The sequence below is a fragment of the Daktulosphaira vitifoliae genome, unplaced genomic scaffold (assembly GCF_025091365.1).
Source record: "Daktulosphaira vitifoliae isolate Bord-2020 unplaced genomic scaffold, ASM2509136v1 Scaffold_4, whole genome shotgun sequence".
Classification (NCBI taxonomy): domain Eukaryota; kingdom Metazoa; phylum Arthropoda; class Insecta; order Hemiptera; family Phylloxeridae; genus Daktulosphaira; species Daktulosphaira vitifoliae.
The window spans coordinates 23,633,658-23,660,996 of record NW_026099575.1 but is presented as its reverse complement, the minus strand read 5'-3'; the positions used below and the strand labels follow the sequence as shown (position 1 = coordinate 23,660,996).

Sequence of the window (27,339 nt, the reverse complement as noted above, 5' to 3'; positions counted from 1 at the left end):
TATATTGTAATTTTTTAACAAAAACATTTTACTGATTATTTTTATTGAAAATGTGCATATTAATTTACCATCTATTTACAACAGTTATATAATTGTTAATTAATATTAAAAAATATATTTATAATATATACATTTAATGATAGTAATCATGGAAAAACATTCATTACAAGTCACTTACCATTCAATATTTTGTTTAAATGTGTATTTGTAAATAGTAAAATTAATAATTAATAATAAAACAAATCAATAATACTCTTAAGATAATTTTTTTTTTGCATAGTAGACTGGTTTTTAATGCTGGAATGTATTTTTAACATAAATTTTTATGTAAGTAATTTAATTACTCATTTGATTAATAACTAATAGTATACTCTTTTTAATCAAAGATATATATGCATTTTTTATTATTCCCTTTAAATTATTTATTGTATTATTTTCATTAATAAAATATTGATAGTTTTTTTACTTAGAATATATATATATATATATATTACATGCTATTAAGTCTATTACAATTCTAATTTTCCTAGGTTGACTCAGTGGTGTATTTGGAATTTTTATTTGTATCTCTTTTACAGATAAAAAAATTATATTAGAATAGAAATATAATAATAGGTTTGAATTTTTAGTTTTATCTTGTTATTTACAATGGTTATTAACTTGTTAGAGAGGAAAAGAAAAAAGTGCTATATATCATAAGCTACCCACCAGAACCTTATGTTATACTACACTAACTTTAGAAGAAGCAAACAACTTTTTAACTTTGCTGTAGGAATGGAGTTTAGCTTTTGACCATAAACATGATAAATTTTTCTTAGTGATACTAATATGTGTAAAAAAGTAATGTGAATACATTAAAAGAAAAGTTATGATAATGTGACTGGTTTTGCAATATAACTGATGATATGATGTATTAAGACCCTCAGGTTATATAGTAACAATATTAAAAATTTAAAACTGATGAAAGTATTAATCATAAATGATAAAATTTTTAATTTATTGAGTTTGTAATTTACAAAATTTTGATGCAATTTTGATTATTACCATTGCAACAGCTATTGACATTATTTGCATAGTAGTCTTGAAAGAAAAAATTTCATCCAATGACTGAATACTGGAGATAGTTTCCCCACTTTGACAGCAAATATAATTGTAAGGCATCAAACCTACAAAATATTAATATCAAGCTTTTTCAGTAAACATGAAGTATTTCTTAAGTAGATGATTTTACATTATTTTTTTTGGATGTTAAATTAATAATTCAGTAAACTATAATAGTATTGAATGAAACTAATAGATTTTCTTACCAAAGAAAGTGGTGTACATAAAAGTCCATAAAGGAATTCTTACAATTGGTGCAATTAAATTTAATAGCCAGTTTGGAGTTATTGGAATTATCCGTAAAACAAGTAGTAGATACCATAGTTGATTTTTATTATTACTAACCTTAACAAATAATTAAGTAATTAGTTTATTTTACTAAGCCTATATACAAATATCTATTAAACAAGTATGAAGTCATACTTCATTACTATTTGTATATTCAAAGAGGTTTTTATCAGAGATAAATTTGATCTTTAAAAATACGAAAAATATTCAACTATTAAAATTATTCGTTGACTAACAAATCTATTTATATACATTATAACTAAAAATTTATATATACTGGCGGCCAAAATTATTAGATCACCAAAGAAATTCGAATTAAAATTTCTGTCGATAATTTTTTGCAGGTGAATTATTTTTTCTTTGAATCTACAGCAATCATGTTTGTTAATATTATAATAATATTTAATAAAACAACAAGATATCAAATCTTATTTGAAAAAAATCTTAAAGTTATTGTGTGATCTAATAATTTTGGACGGCAGTATATATATATATTTTAACTATTTATAAGAAATACTAAATATTAAATTATTAATTATATTTAATTTGAAAATAATGTTTATATATTTAAATACACCATGATAACCGAATAAATGAAATCCAAACATGTTTCAGTGATAAAAATAAAAATAATTCATTTGATTTTTAAAAGGGCAGTATTTATTGTTGCTGCTATTAAACAAATGTAAAAATTTAAAGATATGCATCCAGCTTAATTTGTGTTATCCCTTTAAAAGTATTAGAATAGAATACAAGACAGGGAACAATATATAGAGTATTAAGTATAAAATAAATAATTGGTATTTATGAACATTTTTGTTGCACAAAAAACAATTCTTTCCAATAAAAATGAAAAATTATTTTTGATAATCGAAAAAAAATCATTACTTAAAAAGAACTAAATATTTGTTAACATTTATCATTAAGTGTACTTAATAAAATTCTTCATTAGAACTTTCCAAATATTCTATTGAAAACATATCGATAGTTTAAAAAATTTGAGGATGCCCATCATTACTTTTATAATCATAGATAAAAAAATCCATAATTACTTACTAAATTTTCCAATGTAGTTTTGGATGATCTTAATTGACTAGGGAGGAATTTGATTAATACTTCTTCAATACAACAAATTTTAGATAGTAAATAACATGAAGAAACACCAATACTGGATAAAATGCATACTAAAAGAAATCCATAAATTGATCCAAATAGAGATCCTGCTAGTACATTCTGAAATAAATAATTTGATTTAAAAATGATATGCAACTATTTTTTAAAAGAAATATTTCTATAGACCAATTTAACCATATAAATCAGATTTGTTCCCAAATACTTGTAAAACTAGTCTTAAAACTAATTACTATTTCATAACAAGTCTTTACAATGTATATTTTTATAATGTCTTATATAATTCATCAATTAAATACATGTTCAAATGAACAAATAAATATATTATTAATTCTTTAACTATTAATTAGTATGATTTTAAAATTATTCTCCAAAACCTCAAGTAATTAAGAGTTTTAAATTCTTTTATTATATATTTTTAATATAGAAATATAATTGGTCATTGGTCTAAATAGGGATGTACAGTGGGGAACAGGAGATTACACCTTTTATAAATCTTTAGAAGCAATCATAACCAGTTAGGTTCAAATACCTTCTCATGGACTGATTTTTTCTCTTGTAGAATTCATAATAGAATCGAGTTCAAATTATAATCCAAACTGTAAAATTTACTTATATTCATTTGAGTTTTTGTTATTATAAATAGTTTCTGTAGCAACAATTACTTATACAATTATAAAAACCACTAATTATAACAGCTTTGAATAGTTCATTGTCAGGGAAAATAATATGTAATAACCATTTATTTATAGACTAATTATTTTTACACCAACTGGAATATTTTTCTATAGATTAATATTGATAATGAAACTAATTTTCATAAACTGATTTGCTCCTACTAAATTTTTTAAAAAATTTAGAAGATTTATTTTTGTATTAATAGTGTATCCATTTAACTTATAAGCATTAATAAATAATATCTTACCAATATAACAGAACCTGGTATACAAAATGTTTGCTTAAATATATAAATGCTGCAAAATAGTATCAAAACATAAAAAAAGTTTTTTTCATAATAAACTTTTAAACAAGAGTTCAGTTTAGTTATATCATTCATTTTTTTTGGAAACAATTTTATTTCGCACTGAAAATATTAAAGCAATTTTTAGAAATTAATAATAAAATTAAAAAATTCAATTTTACTTGATTTTCTGTGATTGGTGCTAGCTGTATAAGATAATAAAGCCATAGTAATGAAACAAAAAATAGTGGAATAATAAATAAAAAACGTAATACTGCCATTTAATTTCAGAAATACACTGTTAAACTAAATATTTAATAGTAAATTTATGAAATAAAGTTTAAATTTTTTAAGAGCTTCCTAGAATTTCTTATATATCTACTTAAGAAATAAAATTATTATATTACATAAAATATACTAGTATTAAAACAGAAACATTAGGTTTAATTCATATTTTTGTTCAATTAATGTTTTCATTACAGTAATTTTTAAGAAATAAAAAGATTTTATTTTAATTTAATAAATGAAGGCCTAACTAGTCTAATGTTATGAAAAGGAATACCTCAGTGTTAAGGTACCAGGGTTCAATTCTGTTTCACTGGACTATGTAGGTTTTCCGTCCCCATTTAGAAAGGACATAAAACAGAATAAATATAAATAATAGCGACTATTATTAAAGAAATATATAAGATAGGTAATCAACAAATAATTATACCAATAGTAAAAATATTAATATATTATTTAAAAAAAGTTAAACTAATAAATAAGATATTTAATACTATATTTGGAAAATTATTGTATCAAGAAATTCTAATAACTTATGACTATTTACTAGATTTTGTTATTACGCATAAAATATATTTTTTTAAATACTGTGGCTACTTAAAAAATTTTTTAATTTTTAATAGATTTAAAAAATAATGCATTTTTTTAAATAGTGCTGGCTAATTAAATCGTTACTTTATTATTCAGACTAGATATCACTTGTGTACTTAGTTATTATTGCTTCTCTTGTTACACATCAGATATTTTTTTTAAGTGTACGTGCTTGTAAACATGATGTCAGTTGATAAAACTGATAAGGTTAATTGAGTAACAAGCATCGCGATAAAGAAATACATTGTGTGTTTCTTTATCTTGATGGTTTTAAGCTACCAGCTGTGGCTTATCATTTAATCAACCACTGGCGATAGTAATTTTTATATTATTTAAGTCTATATAAAAAAATAAAAAATAAATAAATTATAGAAAGTTACATTTAAAATTTAAAATTAAATATATGTTTAGGTTGTATTAAAAATAAAATTTTATCAAACATGTTAGTAAAAAAAGTAAAACTTTTACAACTGTTTACTTATGAAGTATTAATTAATGTATTTAAAAATCGGAACGCTAATTTTTTTTTCTCTGTTAATGGTCGACCAAATATTACCACAATATCTAAAGTAAGTAACATCATTGACTAAAAATCTAAAATTTGTAAATAATATATATTTAAACTAATAAGCTACTACTTTTTAAGAGAGAAAATATATATTTGGATTTTATTTACAAACTAATTGATACTAAATAATAATGTCTGCAACTTTATATAGTTCATATGATTTTATTGTAAAAAAAGGAATTGCTGTAACAATATCTTTGTTAAAAGCATATAACTAATTTGTTTTGTGTGATTGTTGCAAAATAACTTGATCTTTTTTTGCATTATTCAATTGTAAATTATCAAGCAAATTTGTTGATTGAACATTACAATTAGACTTGACCTACTGTTGTAGCAAGCCTTTCAAAAATTGTATTTTAAACACATGATAATAATGCCTTTATATTTTGTTGATTAATTTAGGTTGAATTAAAGAAAATATTATGTTTTACTATGCCTTTTTTTGGTTACACTGCTACTCAAGAAAATACTCAATCTAATATTGATAAAAAACCTAATATTAAAGATAAGCTTGCAGAAGCTGATAGATTATTTTTAGAAGACAAGTATGAAGATGTTGTTAATATACTAGAAGAGTATAAAGTAATTTAATTTTCTTAATTAAAATTATGCTACACCTTTTAAGGTTTTAAAAGAGTCATCCGCACATGTTATAGGATGTTTTTTACTCATAGTTTATTCATTTAAATTTCTAAAATCTAACAAAAATCAATATTTTCCCTTCTCTTTTTTTAAAACTATAAAAACAGAAGCAGCAAAACTGCTTACTTTTATTATGCTAAATAATGTTTGTTTAAATCATCTGATAAATTAATTCTTTTAAATTTTTTCTTTGCATTGGTACAAAACTATATGAGGGTTAAAAAATTGACTTATCTGATTAAGTAAAATTTTACATGTTTGCATATAAATGAATAATCAATGTATAATGGGTCTAAAGTAAAAAGATGTTTATATTTACAAATTTAATCTCATTGCTTTTATATGTTAGTCTACAATCAACTTGAATATCTAACTCTATTATTATCGCTATTATTTTGATTTCTCTCTCGACCACACTCTGTATTCTGCCATAACTACTAGAAAATCGTCTACCATAACTATTTTCTATATCTCTAGAATTACTTAAGCTGAATCCCGATTTCTAGAATATGACCTATTTCTTCTGTTATCAAAATAATTTCTATTTTTACTGTTATTTCTACAATCATATAAATGCTTTCTTGGTTTAAATTTATTTTTTTATGTGATAAAATATGATATAATGTTATGAATACATGAAATTAATTTATTTTAATGTTATAAAGGTTATTATTTTTTTAGTGCTGCTTCTAAATTTACCACTTCAGACATATGTACATATCTCATCTTAAATAGATCCTACCTATGTACTGGGGTGATCATGGAGTTAATTTTTATATGGTGTGGAGTAAATTTTGTCATTTTGGTAATAAATTTGACGATTTAAGTACCTTAATGAGTAAAAATGTCTACAATATATTTTTCAAATGCCAATCACTCTTTTTTAATGAATTTTTGGAAGTGTGTGACATCCCCTTATCCCTATGAAATAGTTCCTACCAATATATTATGTATTACAAAGAATTGTAATCCTATAAAATTATCATAATTCAAAATTTTTTTTTTTTAACTGTACATATATTGCTATTCTATTTGTGAGTTCTAAATTAATGTTTTAGGTTTTTTTCCTTATAATTAAAATATATTTTATTTTACTTTATTGAATTCCATAATCTTATATAGAACTTAAATGACGAACAAGTTCTTTGGCGCATTGGTAGAGCTTATTATAATATGAGTCGATGCGAAAAAAATTGTGGAGATAAACGCAAGAACTTGATAATGAATGCACATGAATTAATAAAAAAGGCTCTTTCCATTAATCCAAATATTTTTGAAGTTCAAAAGTGGGCAGCTGTTTTGATTGATGAATATTGTAGTATTATTGGAATTAAAGAAAGGATAAAATCTTTGGAGATAGTAAAATCTCATATGGAGGTTTGTAGTGCTATAAATTGATTTAAATATGTTTACATTTTATTAATGGTTTATTTTAGAGAGCTTTAGAACTGAATCCAAAAGATCCAACTATACGATACATGATTGGTTATTGGTTAGTAAAAAAGATATGTACATTATTCATCTTAATAAATATTCCAATATTATAATAATTGTAGGTGTTACTCTGTTGCGGATATGCCTTGGTATCAACGTCAAATTGCATCCTCTATATTTGGGGCCACATTACCTACAGCTACTTATGAAGAAGCACTAGAACACTTCAAAAGTGCTGAAACATTACAACCACTATTTTATAGGTATAAATTGATTTTTAACTTGATTTATATTCTTTGTAAATTTATATTTCCTCTCAAATCAATTATTTCATATTTGTGTTAGGATGGATAAGAAACCAGTATAGTTTGGTGAATACAATCAAACATTAATACCTATATATTACGCTATCAAACAATCTAGATCAAACTTTATATGAATATTTTATAATATAACTTCAAAATACTAGCAATTTTTTAATTGTTAAATATTATGGAATAGTAACTAATTAATAGATAAACATTTAATATACTAAAGTAAACCATGTATAAATCACTTTAAATAGCTTTTTTATCTTTTCATTCTAACATGTAAAAATTTAGATGAAAAGTGATATAAAAGGTAGCTTAAATTTTTTAAGCCGCCTCTTTTATCTCATTCTAAAAATGGGCTTTTTACCTGTTAAAAAAAAAAAAGAAGAAGAAAATTCTAGTTACTTCAATGCATATATACATTTTTCTAAATTAATTAGTAATATACATTATTAAGACGGTTTGATCTACTTATTTTTATTTTTAGTAAAAATCTTTTGATGTTGGGAAAGACTCTTTTGAAGATGGAATCCAAATTTAGTGCTGAGTATTATTTAAAAATGGTGACACAGTATCCAGCTAAAACAGTTGACGATCTAGAGGTAAATAAATATATTTGATGTTGTTATATTTCAATGAGTATAAAAAAAAGAACAATGTTGATTTTTGAACAATCTTTTTTAATTGAAACATGCCAGCTTTTATAACCATTTTTTATTTGTTAACAAATTATTAAAATAAGTATCAAAGCAAAATTACTGTACTACATGATTTTTTTAGTGAAAGTAAAAGTTTTTTTAAGTCTTCCTGTTTGAAGACACAAATAAATTATTAGATTGATTTTTTTTTAAATAATCTATAAATATGAATACATCACAAATATTAATCCAATGTTTTTTTACAGTATTTATTTCTGTTTTATATTGATTTCATTAGTTTTACTGTTTATAATTTTTTCTGGAAAATTATTGTAAATTATTAATTTTTTGAAAAACTTTATTTTAGATTTATATAAACTTTAATTGATTTTGGACTTAATTAATTTTTAAACTTGTTTAATTTTTTATTTATAAATATATAAATAAAATTAATTAGTAGTGGCCTCCCCCAAATCAGTAGGTTTCTTAATCATTGATACTCTTGGATGGGTCGTTAGTCCATCGCCAAAGAAAGAGATGGTGACTCCAATTACCAAACTGATCTCTCGTTTGGCAAATGAAGCCACCCGTAACTGAGTTTCGAACTCGAAGCACTGCGCATCAAGCACTGCAACGTTGCCGACTTGGCCACATCGTTCTTATAGATGTAATAATATTTATAATATAGATATTATATTTTAAATATTTTTCCCAATATATCCTTAATTTAAAAACTATTTCAATATTTATTAATGTTTTTAAAACTGACTAAAGTCATTATTCATTTTTAGGCAAAAAAAGAAGCAGATAAAATTCTGAAATCATCATTTGGTTATTATTGAATAGTAAAATACAATTTATTTGTCTCGGATTTTTATTAAATAAGATTATATATAGTTAATTAGTTATGACAATTTTCATTCTAGAAAGAATAATAATTTTTATAAGTATCTTATTGCTGAATAATTTTAGTTTATAGTTCATATAATGATCAATATATCATTTTTTATTTAAATCAATAAATTTTGATATTAATTTAGTTAATTATAGTAAGACTAGTTAATTGGTTTAAGAATATTACATATAATTCTAATATGCATATGGTTATGATTTTACTGAACACTGGGTTGGCATAATCATATGTTTTACATTATAATATTTGGTTTATAAATCTAAAATAATTGGAAAAGTGACACTCTTTATTAAAATATTTTGCATTTATTTTAATTTGTCAGGTTTATAAAAAATAGTTGTTAATATTTATTATTATTCTTATTATTATTTTATAACTGATTAAACATTTTTTTTGCCTGTTAACATTATATTTTATAAATTAAAATAAACTTCAATAATGTTCCTTTAGTTTTATTTATGCGCTGTGTTTTATATTATTTTATTTCTATAATTTTTTATTTAAATATTTTTTGTGAAGTTGTACATTTATAGATTGTGTGTTTTAAATAAAAGTTCATTAGTAAATTATTGTGTTAATTAATTAAATGTATTTTAATTATTTACTGAAGCCTATAAAACAAATTAGTTAAATATTTAACATCTCTTATTAAATTTATCTATTTTAAGATATTTGAGAGAAAACTATTGCACTCATTAGTACTCTGAAATATTTTTTTGTTTACCTAATTTTTGAATGAATAATTTAGCATCAGTTCATCAGTAAGAGTTCTCTTATTTATAATGGTTTCATTTCAAATCTCAGATTAGGAATCTAATAAGAGTATAAATAGAACCACTAAACATATATATTAGTTGGTTTTACAATAATCATTTTTTTTTATAAAATTTTCATTTCTAGTAGGATCAAAACATAATACATTAATTAAATGAATGTGTATATTTTTAATTATTTACTAGTATTGTATATTTTTTTATCGTCATTATAAGTTTTGGTTATAAACTTTTAAAATTAACTTCTTAATTTGCTTATATGGTTATGGAACGTCTTTTATTTGTTTAGAGGTATAAGCCGATTTTTTATCTCTAATAGGCTATTTATTTTTGGTTAGAAGAAATTCTTTATTCTTCTTTTATATGATCAAACTTAAATAACATCAAGAGTGTGATTATGTTCTAAGGTAATATATATAATTTTACATAGTAGAATGTATGTTATACTGCATTAAACATTGAAATTTTTATATAAATGGGCGCCACCCCGACAATATATATTATTTATTAATTATATTACTTATAACTATTGTAGAGCTAAATTTAAAAAAAAACTGGTCGCTATAAAATAAATTTATTTTTAAAAAAACTGCTTGATATTTAGTCAATAATTTTTTTTTTCTATTTCTTTCTTTTTTTTATTTATGGGATGGACTTTTGGTGTGAGCCCACTATAAAAGTCTTTCCAAAAATGTTGCTCTGGACTTATCTTGAATAAAATACTAAAATTCATTTGGGTAAAATTTACCCAATGAAAACTATTAAACATAATTTAAGACAAGAATTAAACTAGCGCTATCTACCACCATTTTTTTTTTAATAAAAGAAATCCGGTACTATTTCACATTTTAAAGGGCAAATTAATGCTATTTATCACTGGTCTTTAAAATACGAATTTGTGGCCATTCGGTCATATTTGACATTTTGTGGGTTTCTTTCATTTAGGAAATACTACTTTATTGGAAAATGTTTTATTAAGCAATTATTTTTATTACATTTATCTTTATTTAAATATAATAGGTATTTTATTGTACAAATAAGACTTTTATTACAAAATATGTACAATTAAATATATATATACTCCTGTTAGTATTACTTATATTTATAAGTATTTATAAATTAATTTTCATTCACTAAAGTCCTCTCTTTATTGTAAAAAAAAAGAGAAAAAAATAACACATTTAGTTTTATCTAAAAGTGTCAAATATTTTTCAAATAAAAATATTTAGATTGGTGCTTTTACACAGATGATTAAGTAAGAATTATTATTAAATTATTATTGAAAATGAATTTATAGTATGATGGTATCATAATGGTCTTAGAATTGTTAAAAACATTCAAAATATAATAATACAATACCCTTAATTTATTATTGCTTTTTCGGGTTGTGGGTATAATTAATTTTTGATTCTAATATGATTATACATGTTTAGTTGACGTTTGCTGTGATTTTTCATCAGTGTTTGCAGTAGTTGTGTTGTTTTCTTTACTTTTCCACGGATCAAGAGACATTTTTATTAAACTGGCACAGCTTATCCTTTCATTGCCAATTTTCAGGGAATTGTGCATCACGTACGGCTGAATGGTTGTAATTTCGTCGGAATTGTCGCAAATTATTGAAGCAAATGTGGTCTTTCGAATTTCTAACAGTTGATCTGTTTTACACAAATACACACACGTAAAAAATATTAATAGAAAACAAACCCATACATTAAAACTTTATGTATATAAATATTTATAAATAACATTATTCCAACAAATACCGGGTGCTTTTAAAACGGTCTTTATATTTTTTGCAAGCAGATAATTTTACCTTCGTCAAAAGCTTGCGGTTTCTCATCGGTTTCGTACCAGTATCGGTCACCCTCTTTAATTCTAAGAAATTGATCAGCCAGCAGACAAGTGATTGTTGGTCCTAATAAACCTCCACGTATAGGTTTCTCTGAAACCAATCCCGTGTATGCATCTATGTCGTTCACTGACCTACACAAAAAAAATATATGTGAGATAGTCAATAATAATTATACCCACGATTTTTTGTAGTCATTTTTTATACATTTTACTAAAACTAATGCTATAGTTTAAATATAAAATAATTACTATTGAATTTATAATACTGTTAAAAATCTGTAAATGACATTTACAAAAATTTCCAGGCAACGTCAATAGCGTTAATTTATTTACAAATTTTACCAACTGTGAGTACGTTTATGTTTAAAATATATATTTTCAGTACTTTGTGCAAATTTATAATGTATAACTAAATAAAATGTAATATGCTTTTATATTGTAGCTATTAATAATTTCGTTTCACATAACGTGGTGGTTATAGATGAGTAATATTATAGTCTGGCTTCTATTACATAATAATATGATTCTCCGGTAAACATACGCAGTTTATTTTTAAGTCAATGTAAAAAGGAATCCTTAAAAATGATTATCCTTGAGTCGATCATTTTATTTTGTGAAAATTTCATGACAGAAGCACTTGCCGTAACATATATTCGCCTTACTTGTATATCATTTTCATTCTCTGTAACGTCGTAAATTCAATAACATTATTTAAATCGTCGAAGCTTTGAGGCATTGGAAACCCGCAGAATTTTCTCCAATGAGGGTAAGCTGGTAAACCGTGGTCCCGTCCTCTTTGAATGTTTAATGATACTAAGTCTAAACCACACTGACCTTTCTGACTATTTGAACCAGTTTTTTCGAATAGGTGTCTTGTTATCTGTAATTTATAAAGACATATTTTATATTTATATTAGAAATAAAAATAAATTGAACGGCAACTTCAATAATTAACAACTTAGAATGGCGCAACTAGAAAGAAAGTTGGCAAATTAATACTTTAGAATACCTGAGTCTTAGGCTTCGAAATTTTTTTGTTAAAATTCAGAAATTTGTACTTTGAAAAGCTCATACAATTTTTCAAGGAGGCAGATTTCAATTTGAAATGGCCCTATAATACTCACTTTGGGACCCCTTGTTGCGTCTTTGCTTTTGATTAATAATGTTTAGCGTGCAACTTTTTTTTCTTAAACGAGAAAAGCAAACTCATTGGAATATAAATATATTTTGTTGAACTATAAGCTCAATAAGAGTAATACGTATACAATCAGATTTACTACTTAAGGGGATGGAAGCAAATGTATTAGATGGGTTAAACTAACTCATGAGCGGTCATAATTGTGAATTTAAGAATGCGTCCAAAAAGATAGGTTAGATATTGAAAATATGGAGAATATGACAAGAATTATTAACTCGTACAATTTGGAAAAGGCAGTATACACTTACTAATGTGTTGTGACCCGCTTATAAAAAAATTCTGAGCACGCTACTGAAGTTTACCGTATACGAGTTTGATATTAAATGTATGTCAAGATAAATTTTAATAAATTTTTCTGGTCAGTTTGACAAATAAATAATTGTGTAGCGTAAAAACCTCATGGATCTTAATACTTGTTCCATTTTATGACTTGTTGGTTTCAGATGAAAGTTACAATTTAATATGAGGTACTTGAGAACTCATAAGAATAGGTATCATAATTATTCGGGTTATTTAATTAACCGATGTTGGTGGGCAAATGAAAATTGTTAATGGAATGCCTCAAAGTCATTACCAATAGGGTCCAGTGCATTAGGCATCTCAATACATGTGAACATACGAATACAAACATTAGTTCTTATAAGTTCTTGGTACTATATTTTTATATTTATTATAAAATGTATTATGTATACTTGTTGTGTAATACTTCAAAAACAAACTTTAATCTAACATATGTTTAATAGATAGGTACAGTGGGGTAGTTTATCAATTGATTGAACTCTCTATGGCAAAAGTAACCAGGTGTAATTTATAGGGATAAGTACATAAATTTGTATTTTTAAATATTTAATTAGTTGGATCAGACTACAAAATAAAACAATATATATATATATATATGTAATATTACATGCTTACTATACATCATATTATGGTGCATATAATAATTTAATGTTTCTGAAACTATATAAATAAATCAATTAATTGTGAAAATATTCCTTAAATCTTTATATCTAAACGTGTTTTTAAAAAGTTTTCATATTTTGTTTTAATATGAAAATATATTCTGTCAGATCAATGATCTACTTTCGGTATGAATGTCTTTTGTTAGCTGTACATAAATAACTTTTTGCATAATAAGACAACCATGTGATTTGTAAAATAGCTTACTTCGGGTGTAAAATATGCATCAGCTCTTCCAGCACTAGTGTTCATTGCTCCTCTAATGACACTGTCAACCCCACCGCACGTATACAGCTTATACGGGTTGAATAACATTTTTCTCATTTCCACATATTCCGGATTACTATCGTCATCTTTCAAGAATTTTGTAATACTCTGCAATGCATATGTAAATAACACACAGCGTAGTAATAATTGAATATTATAATATTAAAAAAAAAAAAAAAATGTATATTTTGTTTAGCATTCTAACATATTTTGTATTCTTGAGAGTAAACATTTTGAAAATAAATTTAATGTTTCACTAATTTCATTTTTATTCATGATTTTAAACTGTAATAATTTTACCGGTATAAGACTATGTGCAAAACGAAAAGCAGCTGTTGCAAAATTGTTACTGATACTAGGATCTGTCAAAGAATTATATCCAGTCCAATATTCACCTTTTTGAGAATAAAGTTTTAAATGTTTCATAAGGTCATCACCTATAATTTGTTACAAATCTATAAGCTTAAGTTTTATTTTTTAAATTGTTTTTAAGTTGTTTAAAAATCGAGACACATTCCTTGCAAATATTTTATACACATTGTTTTTTGTTATCATTGTATTATTACCTAAAATAATTGGTAAAAATTCATTATAGGTTATATGCTGTATTTGAGCTGTAACAATGTGTCTAGTTTCTTGAAAAATTTGTTCATCCGACCAATGTTTGTTCATTAGTATTAGTTTACTTGCTATTAAGTTATGTTGGCGAACCATAATTAAATGTAAAGTAGTCAAATGCATGTTTTCATTAGCTCTGGCGTCACCTGTTAGTTTAAAACAAAAATCATTTATACACAGTTTTTTTTAATTAAATTCAACTAAACCATTTGAGTTTAATTTCAACTCTTTTAAAATTTAAATTTAAACGTAAACATCTTTACATTTTTTTATGTAAAACTTAAAAATAAATTGTTATTTAAAATCTATATATTTCTTATATGCCAAGAACGGAGCTAAAAACATATATTTTAAGGTTGTAATGTTAACTATAAATTATTCTTATCAAATAGACTTAAGATTTAACCAGATGATCATCAAACTTTGTGCGTAGGGTAAAAGATCTTGAAGACATGAACGCAACTACGGCTTTAGTAGAACATATCTGTGATGGTATTTTTTTTTGAAAACTTCATTGGCTTAAAAAGTTTTTACTTCATTGTCCTGAATTTTTCTTTATCCCTCTAAAACATTCTGGGTAGCATACTAATCAATTTACTGTAGTTGGTCAAGTAAGATTAGAAGTAAAGAAAAAAGTTAAACATACTTTTTACTTAAAGAAGTTTATTTTAACGCCTCTTATATTTTTTATTTTATTCTAGAAAATACATAACTTGGTAATATAATTTAAAACTTTTATTGTACATCATATTATTTTTAGAGTGTTTAAGTTATGACTAAAATATTTCATAAGATTTATTAATGAAGTATTCATGTCACAATTATTGTCAAGAAGCATGTTTATCGTACTCAGGTGAGAATAATGTCTTTCAATTTCCTTGAAAGTATTTATAATAATTTTTTGTAAAATTTTAAATATTCGTTATATATTTTTTATCTCTAAATGGGAAAATAATAATTTTTCAACTTAAATCGTGTCTATAGATTTTTTCCTTTCATTATACGTTTATAAACTATTAAATCATTTATTTTATGTAAAATGTTTATTAAACAGAAAAATGGTAAAAGTATAATACTTCTTAGATCTTTAATTAACCGTAATCACTTGCATTGTTTTTTATGGTGTATCAATAAAAATATTCTCCTTATATGAATTGGGTACTATAATAATCACCTGACAAGAAACAATATCTTCCTTTTTCCATTTCATTTTTATCGTTACATCCGTCACTTGGGTCTTTGTTAGGTGGTAATAACTGAGCTCCATTTTCTGTAATGAAAACTTTCATTTTCCCATCTTTCCACGATCTGAGATCATTTTGTAAGTCTTGTGAATTACCATACACCGAAGATCCGTCCAAAAATGAACTAGCCTGATTGAGTTGTTCCCTGGGGCCTAAATCGTGTATATGAATTTAAATCAAATTAAAAATCTAATGTAATCATAAAAAATTGCTGTTTTAATTTAAAAAGTTTATAATTAATGTAGTATACCACACTAATTGATATTTATGTACCACACTATCGTGCTGTAATAAAATCCTATGTGATGCTATTTATATATTTTTATACTAGTGAGAATTTAAATAAAAGTTATAATTTATAATATTAGTTGAAAAAAGTAAACGAAATTGTTTAGAAATCAATAAATGGCGTATATGAACTGTAGTTATTTGAAAAACGAAAAAATGAAAGATGACGTCAAAAATTAGGAAAAATAACTAATACATCATTCTTTAAGTACCAATGTACAGTACATGTCTTTATTAATACATGGAATAGTTGTTTGCTATTGAAATGGTTTTACTACCCTAGACGAGAGTCAAAAGACGAACAAAAACTTGAATTTCTGCCAAATGGATATAAAAAAACTTTTGGTAAACGTTCAGATAGAAAGAAAAAATATTTCAACGACAATAGACAAATGTCACAGATGTTTTTAAGAGACAATATTAAAATGAAAAAATTTACTTTTTTTTACTTATAATTAAAAAAAAAAAGGTATTATTATTATTAATTTACCAAAACTGCATGTTGACGCTGGGGCAGATCTCACGAATTCCATACATTGTCCACAATTATTTTTTGCTGATGGTAAAACTACTGGAAAACATTCAGGATGCGTAATGTTGTTTGATCCACAACAAGATATTGAATTCCCATTATGGCCTATGTAAATTTTTACTTTAACAAAACTGAATATATGAATATAATTTTTTTTAATATCCAATACAATAATTATATTCTGTACTGTAAACGTAATTATTATATTTATCGATGTACAGTTTATGAAATAAATAGGAGAGTAAACAATGTAATAATAATTATATTATTTCTTACAAAGTTATGTTTATCATTTATTTTAGTAATGAAATTTTTTGTAAATTGTAATTAATTACCTCTACTCAGCGCTGTAGCTGTTATATCATGATCCATAAATTGTCCCCAAACCGCTAACATTACTGTAAAGTTCTTATCTTCTGCGAAGGATGGTCGATGAATTTCATTAGCAATAATATTTGCTGATGGCAAATCGAGACAATCTGTTGACTTCCTTGGCTTCCAGACTCCTAAAAAATGTTTTATATAATATTTTCTAATTAAAGTATGTAGTGTGCTCTGTTTTGATAGTATTATTGGTGAGATAAATACTTTTTTCTCATGAAAAATAAAAAAAAATTCTTGTTCAAATTTTTTTACAGTATACAGACGTATAGTATGCATAGCTTACTTTAAGAAAACATTTAAGGCATAAAAAAATAGTTAGTACAATTCACCCTTGATAATGCGTATTATATTAATAATAATTATTGATAATATACAAAAATAAGTTTTTAGGAATAATTGTAATTCATATTCATTTACTACAATAAACAAAAAAAATTACCATAACAGTAAATTTGGAAAATATCTTCTTCAGTTTATGCGTCAGTCAAAATTAAAAATATTAAACATATTGTCTTAAAAAGCCACAAAAAATACTAAAAAATTGCATATACGTATATCAGGAACTATGTTATTTTCTGCACTACACATACGCGAAGTATAGCGTTTTTTTTATTATTTTTTTTAGCTTTTACAGTTAAATATTTTTAATGTTTCATAATTTTATACTTGCAATAAATAATATTGTAAGTACAATAATATTATATTACAATAAACATAATACTATAAAATAACCATAGAATATAAAATCGTTTATTAAAGATTTTTTTAATTCACAGATTATTTCTATGTTTTAAATCAAATTACTAATGAAAAATTGTTTAATTTAACCCAGATCTATAACAACTATGTTATTTTTTAGCTATAATGATACTTTTATTTCGACTAAGAGGGCAATCCCTGCTCCTTGGGTTACTATGCAACTGAAATCGAATTTAATGTAGGATCCTAGATAAGTGAATCATAGTTTTTTGAAATTATTTAATTAGAAAATTTCTTTTTTCGTTTAAACAGGAAATAAATTTACCAGAAATTAAAAATTATGATAAGTAATGTTTTTCACTGTTGAGTTTTTATTACAAATTAACACTAATATTATACAGTACTGTGTTATAAAAATTGATTTAAGTTATTTTAAATAATTTATAGTTTTTCAATAAACTAATATAATTTGTTTTTAGATTAGTATTTTGATATTCTTGTGCTCATTTGAATAAATAGTCGACATTTCTGTGTTTAATTTAGGTAGTTTTAAATTTAAGAATATCATTTCTATGCTAAATAATTAATAGTTTTAATAAATAAAACATTTTATGCAAATATTATTACCATCTGAATAATCTGCAGGAATAACTCTACGATATGGTGTTAAAGAAGAACCCCTTCGCGGTTCTAAAATATTATTACATGTTCCATCAACTGTTCTGTAACGAGATTGTACCTGACAATCAATGGGCGTCCTATTATTGCACTCAGGTTTGGTAAATATTGTGATATTTGGTGAAGAAATTATAACGTTGTTTTCTTTTGAAATATTTAACGCTGCCCTAAAAGTTGTAATAGGTCAGTATATAAATATTTTGAGTAATTGAACTCAAGATAAGTTCAACATAATTTATTTTTATAAAAAGTATGAATGAAAACGTCGATTGTAGAATGTTAGGAGTAAATTAAGTTGGAAACTATAAATAAATATTTGTTTATCTAATTAATTGATGTTTTACAGCGATAATGTTTAACACATTAATTAAAACAGAATGGATTATATTTGTGCTGCATATTTCGTTGCACATCAATAAATTAAGAAAGTTTATTAATCCATTCGACGATTTATATGATTATCTTTTAAAATTTATTTGATTATAACCGAAAAAAAATTTTTAATTAAACGAATAAAATTTACTAGTTACAGTTTTTTAAGCAATTAATAAAATATTGAACATTGGTGAAAAATAAAAGATGAAAGAGCATTAAAAGGTTTGGATAATACTGCCAGAATATGTTTATTTTGTGAATTATTTGTTGAAACTAACGGAAAAATCGTAATTAAGAATGGTTAAGCACGAAACACGTGGAAATACTTATATAAATATGTACTTAATGTAAATAATTTTGAATATCGAAAGTGCTAAAAGTTTGTGGGAAAGGTTAGAAGATAAAAGTTTATTGCCCAAATTCATATTGACCTTAATTTTTCAGTAGCTATATTTTCGATGTAACCATGCCGCGCGATTCGTATCGATTCTGGCCCGGACTTCATCACTTGCTGGTGACGGTATGATGGAGTCCCTTCATCAATTGTTGGAAAGTTTTTTTCTAAATCCTCTTTGGCTTTCAAACTTTTATATCCTTCTTCTACCGCGGACTTTAAGTAGTCCCCAGTCGCATTTATAACAGTCTTCTGAATAATTGATGTTGCTGCCACCTCATCTACTGTGTCTAATGCTGAGTTTTCTATAACAAAACTCAAAGATATTAAGTGGAGTTGAACGTTTACCATTACCCTAATTTTTTTTGACTCGACTTCTCACCCATCAATGGCCATTTGAGTCGCAATAAGACATTCGTGGATTCATCAGACTGTACTGTTTCCTTGGGTGGGTAGAATGTTATTCCCAGTATCACAATCATTATCACTAGAGTCCTAAATAGATTTAAAAAAGACGCCGTTAGTATAGATGCATTTACTTTTGTTTAATAAATGCATAAAAAATGTAATTAAATTTTTTAAGTTGTAATTATTTTTTTTGTGTATATGTTAAAACGAGTGTTTTTAAGAACATTATCAAATTAGCTGTAAATTAAAATTTTTTTCGGTGTACTCTGCTGAAATTTTAAAATTAATCCAATATACTAGACGTGTAGTATACCCCATTAAATTTTATTTAAATAGCTCTTAAAAAAAAAAATGTCTAATTCGAATGAACATTGTTATTGAAGATGAATAAAGAAGTATATTTGAATGTCGTATCTAAATGATTAGACAGAATATTTTTTTCATGATTTCTTTCATGAAAATGTTGATATTATTCTAATAAACTTTAATCATGTTAAAATATATTGTTTGATCCACTTCTAGCAATAATAAGTGTGAATTACCACCTAAATTATATACTATGAGTATACGTTTTTATGTAAAACAATAGTAATTTAAAATGTTTAACATGTTTGCTAATAACTACTACTCGTATCAACTATAATTCAGATGACATCATACGAGAAGGACTGTTAAAGGATTTAAGCCCCTAATTAGTCACTCCACTGGTATCCTTTTACGCTAGAGATTATAGTAATTAAACGACAACTAATAAATTACTGTTTGAGCCTACTATATCATGTTTCTCTTGAATAGAATGGACAGTATAGTAAAAGTAATTTCAAAATACTTAAAAATATAACTTTTTTATATTTATAATAGACAAGTATTCAACAATTAATTTTATTTCTAATCCTAGATTTTTATGAATTTTGAAATGTATAATTTTACAATTACAATCTATCAGAAGTGTCTAAAAAAAGCAGGTTGTACTTTTAAACACGATTTTGTTCCGATTGAATGATTTTTATTATGGAGGGGGATTCTATGCTCTATATGGAAACACATGTTCTCAAGACTGAGAACCTTAAGAATAAAATCTAGAGAACGCCTTTGAATCGAAATAAATTTAAATTATAGTCTTAATACTTCAAACATGATATAAGTTAAATGTTAAATTACCCGTTAATTGACTTGGGGTACAACACTGATTGTCTCAAAAATTATTGATTAAAATCTTTTGAAAAGAGACAAAATATCTGATAAAAAAAAACTCTATAGATGTATATAATAATTTTGGAAAAAAAAATCTTAGTCAATTTACCAATATAGCAGTGAAAATGGTATAATAACCATAATAACTAATGAAATGTGTTTTAAGCTCAGTAAAATACGGGTTGTCTAATGTTTAACCTACCATATGAGGCTCGTTAATATATTTATACTATTGTTAAAATCAATAATTTTTTTTAATAATTTCATACATTTTTGCCTTTTTTCATTTTCTCGTAAAAACCATATTATGATATAATTAGCCACACTCTTAAAACGACTAACATTGGTTAAAACATATATCAGTTAAACTATTTTAATTAACTAATAATATGGTTACTTGCGTCATATTTTTTTAAAACTGTATTTGTGTTATAGTAATATAAAATAAAAATAATAAAGTATTAATATAAGAGTAAGTACATAAATATGAAATTATAGAACTCAAACAATTAACCTTTAATAAATAATTACCATAATATAGGTCTTTGTTTTTTTTTATGTGATTATTTTTGTAATTTTTTACTGTTATAGAAACGTGAGGCCATTCTTGTAAAATTTTCATTATACACAATATTATAAAACAAACCGTCATACTAATTTTCATTAATCGACAAATAACATTTTTTTAAATTTCACAGGTTTTATTTTAAATTGATATAACGCGCTAATAACCAACCTGAAATTTAAAGATTAATATTTATTTTGAGAATAACTGTTTTGTGTAGTTTTAAATGGATTATCGTTGAAAAGTTAACAATATACGATAACTATCATCGTAAATAATTGATAATGTTCGCATTTGTACTCGTTTTATCCTCATTGTGCTAAAAAAATTAAACATATTTTGATCACAGCTAAATGTATTATGAGTAAGCTTCTTTGTGTATTTACTGGGAATAAACTTTATTATTATTTACATTTAACTTAAAAGTGTTCTGTTATTGTGCTAACATATCTTTAATATCATTAAATTGAACTTTGCAGAAACTCTTCTTCTCTATGTGCTTTCAAATATTATTTTTACATTAATATGCAATATAGTAGCTTTAGAAAAATCTATGTAATTATATTCCATCTTATCATAGAAAATATAAAAACGTAAATGATATACTAAACAAAATATTTCTTTTCTTACGTGACTCTTAAATTAATTAAGTTGTTATTCATAGTTTGTATATTTAATTTAAACTTTAAAGTCTGAAGGTGTTCTTAGTGTAGAACTATCCTTCTAAGATATAGTGTAATTAATTTTAAAAAAATGTATTGTGTTATCAACGTGTATTGTATGTAATAGATTGTAAGTACTCCAACAAAATTAATATTTTAAACACTAGTTTAAAGTAAAAGTTAAAATATGATATGTTTGCACATTTCCTTTGATTTGTATTATATTTATTACTATTTTTGTCATCTAATAACTGATCAGTGGTATAACCATAAATTTTCTCGAGGGGAAGGAGGATGTAACCACTTTTGGTTGCGCTAATAGAAATGATATTGTTTTAAAAGTCTAATAATTCTACCAATGCACTTATAGATTAATCAATTGTGAGTTTCTTTTTATTGTATTGATGAAATTAATTAATAAAATTAAGACATTTTCCTATGAAGTAAAAAATTAAAATATTTGCTTAAGCTCGATTTTTTAACAGATTAAACATGTCAAAATTCAATATTTAACATAATATAATTTTTTTTTTTCATAATTTAATATTATCTACGTTTATAATTTCCAGGAAACAATTTGGTCATTCCTTTTCTTTTTTCACATAAAAATTTAAAAGTTTTTTTAACGGAGACATATGTTTAAACTACTTACAAATAACTGGTCGATAACAACTTTTGGACTAACATTTTAAAAAATATTAGCATTTTATAATAAGGCTAAAATAGTCTATTAATGCCTAAATATAAAAATAAACAGACTCGTGCATCACCGTTAATAAATTCCAAAATACTGGTATAAAATAATTTGTAGACCAGTCTTTTTATTAAATAAAATATTTTAATAATTATTATAATAAAGTATTATTAGACAATCACGTTCTAGTTTGTAAGATGGGTAAACAGGGCGATTACCCATTATGAACCAGTTAATTGAAAAATAATATTATTAATGATTTTTTTATTGATTATTTTATTTAGTTTAATACTCTCTCAATTTATCAAACACATTTTTACGTTCTATTTATGTACTCATTCTATCACCTAGTTATACATATGTCAATAACATCTGAAACACTGGTCCAAAAGTGATTTTCTTAACTAGATCATTATCTAACTGAACAAACTAATTAGTTATATGTGTTATCATTTGAAAATTGTTACCCTTATAAGGTATAAGAGATGTACATCAAAATGTTTTTATGTTTGATACATTGAAAAAGATAATGAAAACTAAAAGAAACCAATAAAAAATCATTAATATTATTTTTATTTTCCAATTAAGTGGTTCATAATAAGTAAATCATTCTGTATTTTCCACTTAGAAAATTTAAGTTGATCAAATTTTAATGGATAAAGAGGGAATAGGACGATATTTTTTAAATTATAGAACGTAGGGAACTATTAACTTTCGAAAAGAAAATAAACATTATATTTAATATTTTTAAAGATATTGCGTTATAGTTCAATGATCATACTTTACAATGTACAAATACTTGGTTAAATCTTGTATAAGCCTTTAATTATTGTTGGTATGAAAGAGATTGTGTATAATTAAAAATACACTTACGAAATCACTGCGCAGATATAATATTTAGCTTTAACAGTTGATCGCTCAGTATCATATTTTGAAAACGATTCATATGGTAAAGCGGAAATCGAGGAGAAGTCATCGCTTGTTAATGGTGTACTTTCTGTTGCCATTAGTATTCTTGTAGCCTTTTCTGATGACAAGTTTACTTTTAAAATAAAAAATATATAAAAATGTTTATTTATTATTTATTCTCTAATGCATGAATATAAGTTAGCTGTTAAATACTGAATCAACTACATATTCGTATCATGTTACTTCAGACACATATTCTTTATCGTTCTATTGGATAAAAAAAGAATGAGTTTTTTTAAATATTATACATAATTTAAAATAATACAATTCAAAATTGTAATTAGTAATTAAAAAAAAAAAAATTAAGACGTTAAATTAATAAATATTTTTTTATAAACTATCGATTTATTAAAAAAATAAATTGTAATGATAGTTTTTGTAACAATATTGTTAATTTAAATTATTTTAGTAAACTATTACTAAGAAAAATTAATTAAGAATAAATTTTATGTTTGGGACTAGAAAATACATAGATATATCATATGTTATTGTGAACACACATTAATATAAAATGTCTTTTAAAAAACTTATTAGAAATCTAAGAAAATATATATTTCCAAGAAAAATAAAAAATATGTATTATAAAAACAAAATATTGTGGCATAATATATTTATAAATGTATAATTTAAAGACATTTTACCAAAATGTTAGTCGGTTTAAAATCAATGGGAAAATTTTAAATAATTATATTTGTTGTACAAATTATTACAGCCTTACCTTTTCTGAAGATAGCAACTCACCTTTGATGTTTTTTGTTGAATTATTAAAACTGTGCGAGTTTAGTTGGCTGCCGAAAGAAATATGATCATTATGGCTAAGAAGCCTTTCAATTCCATTTACATACATACAAGTGTGTATACTTGTTCAACATTTTAACCATTAGAGATGATGAAAGATAAGGTTGAGAGAGTGAAAAAGTTAAAAATTATTTAACACTGAACTTAGTGGCATATTTAAATTTATTATTTATTAATTTTTAAAAATGTTTGTTAGTTTTAAGTTTAAACACAAATTGTTTTTCAAGAAATATGGTTTATAACTTTTATAGTTTTGTTTAGTAAGTAAAGTACTTATTAATTTAAACTATAAACTCAAAGAATAAAATTAAAATGTACACCAGTAATAAACAACCAACTTGTAAATTGACAAAAAAATTCTTTAATATAATAATTTAAATGTTTACAATATTTCTTAGTCTTTATTTCATAGTAAACTAGAATAAAAAATATATTAATTAAGTATATAGACTAATTTTTTTTTACGAATTTATTCATATTCCCATTCAGAAATTTATAACGGGCACAGCACTGCAATTGTACTGGCAGTTTTGGCACAGTAGCGACTACCAGCACTGAACCACCAATACACTGTCTTATGTCTGGAATGATAACGTTTTCCTGCACTACTGATCTGTCAGTGCAGGAAAGTCTAGAGATTTTGTATAACTGCTGTTACGCCTCTACTTATCAGCAATGGCAATCAAGCACTGTCCGCCTCTACGGATCAGTACTTAGACATGACGTCAGCCAGTTCTGTGCTAGTATGGATTAGCCAACGGTCAGTGACCAGTACAGTTGCAATACTTCACCCGTTGTCAATACTGACATTTTATAAAAATTTCTGTTAGGGTATGAGCACACACAGTTAGAAATTTCATGTATGATTAATTAAATTTATATAATTTGTTCACGTATTGCATTAAGTTATTAGTATTATATACAGTTAAAAAATAATTGGTCGCATCTAAAGATTTTTGTCCCTACTTCAGTGATAATTCATTCTACATGCAGTCTACATATTGTTACTATGCAGCAGGTAGATCTACATAGTCTTTACTTAACCATCCTTCGTAGTACTTATGATCATCTCTTTCAGGTTTCATTGTAGTTAACAAGGGTGTCCCATCGGGTTTTACACTTAAATACCGCAAAAGTATTTCTGGGATACTATATGGGCCAGGAGGTTTTGCATTTTGATTGATTACAATTGACATGTCATTATTACTATCATAAGCACTCTTGCCCGTTCGTTTCATATCGTTCTGTAATTTATTTTTATACGTTATCAAATTGTAATTAATTTGGTACACTAAACAAAAATACATCAACCTCTCTGGACAGCTGTCAAACTTATCCAAGCTGTCAAGCTTACATGTTTAACCAAGCCTGGAAGCTTAATACTTTTTTTAACAGGATATTGTAGAATAATAACAGTATGAATATGCCACACCGAGTTTCGTTTAATTTTATTTTTGGATAAAAGATTATGTATATTTGTCGCCAGAAAATAAAAAGATTCTAACGCGATTTTCGGACATTTTTCAGAAAAACAATATAAAATTAAAAATTAATATTTTATAATTTTTAACCAGTTGATATTTGAGATTATTAAAAAAACATTACATTATTAATGAAATACAATCACAATTTTCTATGATAATAAACTGAGCTATTGTTAAAACCAGGACTACAAATGATTTTGGTTTTCCGCAAATTTTAACAATTTTAGTAAATTAGTTGACTTATATTGAATTTTTATTTTAAATTTGTACATGTAATAATTGTAAAAACCGAAAGTACTAAAATAAAAAAATTACTGTCGATAACAACTTTTGAACGACTATTTTAAAAGATATTAACAATTTTAAAGTAGTTTGTGAGCAGTAGAGCGGTTTATTTATACTTAGAGATAAAAATAAGAAAATTATCTAACTAAGAAAATTAACTATTTTGTTATTTTCGAGTTAATTGATGATTTATGTTTCCTTTTAATAAACTTAAGTTGATATTATTTTAGAAGAGATAGAGGATTAAGACCAATATTTTTTTTTGACAATTATTGAAATGCTTAAAATTAATTGAATTCGATATGCTGTTTCCAATAGAACTCAAAGTTTCTATTTTCTTAAATAGTCACAATATTCATTTATTTTATAAATAAAAAAAACACTGTAATTTATATTATTATTGGAATCCAAAAGCGTAAAATTAAAAAAAAAGTACTACAAAATAGTCACTAAATAACGAGTTATAGAATTTGTCAAACGTGCAGGATTCCTTTGAATACATTTTGTTAATAAAAGTTTTATTAAATGTAAAATAGTATCTTACCTCAGCCGTACAAATGTGATTTAAACAATAGAAATTCTCATTGTTTACAGAATGACACCAGGTCCCATCCGGAAAATAAGGATCTACAGGTAAATTTGACACATCAAGCGCCGGTGTATAATACGATCCAGTGTCTTTACGACGACAGAATATTGAACAGCCCATCCAGGGTCTTGCTAAGTTTACAGTGTCAAAAAAAAAAAAAAACAAATTAATAATAGTAATTGGATGTGTATGAAAGCAATGTAAATAAAATTAATATTGCTTTGTAAATATAAAACTTATTAAAAAGTTTTTTTATTGTGCTCAAAAAAAGTATCATTTTATTTTACAAATGTGACATAGTGTACTGCCACACTAGTTATAATTATTAATACAATTTTTTTCTTGTGACAATATTTTGAAATATTTTACTCGTCGTACTCTAAGTAAAGTTTTAGTTTAATAATACATTGATGTAGTTTATTAAATAAAATTACAGAAAATTCTTTTTAAAGATATTTATCAAAATGAATTACGTAAATTTGATTTGAACGTTGCTGATTATTTACATTTAAAAAGTGTTTCATATCTACGAGCAAACTATTTTAACGTTTGATCCAATTATTATTT

General features: G+C 24.5%; 4 protein-coding genes across 11 annotated transcripts in view; 1 reads left to right on the top strand and 3 right to left on the bottom strand.

Annotated features, from left to right (window-relative positions):
* Window positions 1-967: 967 nt before the first annotated feature.
* LOC126903485 (transmembrane protein 41A-like) lies at window positions 968-4,585 on the bottom strand. 6 transcript variants are annotated; one of them, XM_050681652.1, is made up of 6 exons: window positions 4,474-4,585; window positions 3,664-3,787; window positions 3,446-3,604; window positions 2,446-2,622; window positions 1,308-1,446; window positions 968-1,166 (listed from the first exon to the last, which is right to left on the bottom strand). In XM_050681652.1, exons 2-6 carry the CDS (start codon window positions 3,760-3,762, stop codon window positions 997-999), a joined length of 744 nt encoding a protein of 247 aa, XP_050537609.1. In that variant the 5' UTR covers window positions 3,763-3,787; window positions 4,474-4,585; the 3' UTR covers window positions 968-996. The 6 variants fall into 6 exon arrangements, with proteins under 6 accessions (XP_050537609.1, XP_050537608.1, XP_050537607.1 ...); XM_050681651.1 differs by having other exon boundaries at window positions 4,442-4,579; XM_050681650.1 differs by having other exon boundaries at window positions 4,044-4,571.
* Window positions 4,586-4,721: 136 nt separating this feature from the next.
* LOC126903484 (regulator of microtubule dynamics protein 1-like) lies at window positions 4,722-9,270 on the top strand. The gene is made up of 7 exons (XM_050681649.1): window positions 4,722-4,926; window positions 5,328-5,507; window positions 6,690-6,944; window positions 7,004-7,059; window positions 7,124-7,264; window positions 7,800-7,914; window positions 8,742-9,270. The coding sequence occupies exons 1-7, from the start codon at window positions 4,798-4,800 to the stop codon at window positions 8,790-8,792; spliced, it is 927 nt and encodes a 308-aa protein (XP_050537606.1). The 5' UTR covers window positions 4,722-4,797; the 3' UTR covers window positions 8,793-9,270.
* Window positions 9,271-10,763: 1,493 nt separating this feature from the next.
* Window positions 10,764-24,535, bottom strand: LOC126904411 (lactoperoxidase-like). Of its 3 annotated transcripts, none has more exons than XM_050683433.1 (14): window positions 24,358-24,535; window positions 23,521-23,689; window positions 19,507-19,619; window positions 19,162-19,429; window positions 18,305-18,522; window positions 16,930-17,100; window positions 16,553-16,699; window positions 15,705-15,926; window positions 14,479-14,676; window positions 14,213-14,349; window positions 13,853-14,020; window positions 12,150-12,367; window positions 11,450-11,619; window positions 10,764-11,291 (listed from the first exon to the last, which is right to left on the bottom strand). In XM_050683433.1, the coding sequence occupies exons 1-14, from the start codon at window positions 24,461-24,463 to the stop codon at window positions 11,056-11,058; spliced, it is 2,541 nt and encodes an 846-aa protein (XP_050539390.1). In that variant the 5' UTR covers window positions 24,464-24,535; the 3' UTR covers window positions 10,764-11,055. The 3 variants fall into 3 exon arrangements, with proteins under 3 accessions (XP_050539390.1, XP_050539391.1, XP_050539392.1); XM_050683434.1 differs by having other exon boundaries at window positions 10,766-11,291; window positions 24,335-24,462; XM_050683435.1 differs by having other exon boundaries at window positions 10,766-11,291; window positions 23,521-23,674; window positions 24,335-24,457.
* A 119-nt stretch (window positions 24,536-24,654) lies between these two features.
* Window positions 24,655-27,339, bottom strand: part of LOC126904413 (A disintegrin and metalloproteinase with thrombospondin motifs adt-2-like) — a 14,753-nt gene continuing 12,068 nt past the window's right edge. The window contains exons 16-17 of the mRNA XM_050683436.1: window positions 26,728-26,903; window positions 24,655-25,658 (exon numbers count right to left, since the gene is read on the bottom strand). Of these exons, the coding sequence (XP_050539393.1) occupies window positions 25,422-25,658; window positions 26,728-26,903 (413 nt within the window). The 3' untranslated portion in view covers window positions 24,655-25,421. The remainder of the gene's footprint in view (window positions 25,659-26,727; window positions 26,904-27,339) is intronic.

Coding starts and splice junctions, on each gene's coding strand:
- LOC126903484 (XM_050681649.1), top strand. CDS start 4,798: ATGTTAGTAAAAAAAGTAAAACTTTTACAACTGTTTACTTATGAAGTA. Junction 5,508..6,689: donor ATATACTAGAAGAGTATAAA/GTAATTTAATTT, acceptor AATCTTATATAG/AACTTAAATGACGAACAAGT. Junction 7,915..8,741: donor AAACAGTTGACGATCTAGAG/GTAAATAAATAT, acceptor ATTCATTTTTAG/GCAAAAAAAGAAGCAGATAA.
- LOC126903485 (XM_050681652.1), bottom strand. CDS start 3,762: ATGGCAGTATTACGTTTTTTATTTATTATTCCACTATTTTTTGTTTCA. Junction 2,623..3,445: donor TACCAGGTTCTGTTATATTG/GTAAGATATTAT, acceptor TATTTATTTCAG/AATGTACTAGCAGGATCTCT. Junction 1,447..2,445: donor AAACTACATTGGAAAATTTA/GTAAGTAATTAT, acceptor TTATTTGTTAAG/GTTAGTAATAATAAAAATCA.
- LOC126904411 (XM_050683433.1), bottom strand. CDS start 24,463: ATGTATGTAAATGGAATTGAAAGGCTTCTTAGCCATAATGATCATATT. Junction 15,927..16,552: donor AGCGTCAACATGCAGTTTTG/GTAAATTAATAA, acceptor TACACGATTTAG/GCCCCAGGGAACAACTCAAT. Junction 14,350..14,478: donor ATTTTTACCAATTATTTTAG/GTAATAATACAA, acceptor AACAAATTATAG/GTGATGACCTTATGAAACAT.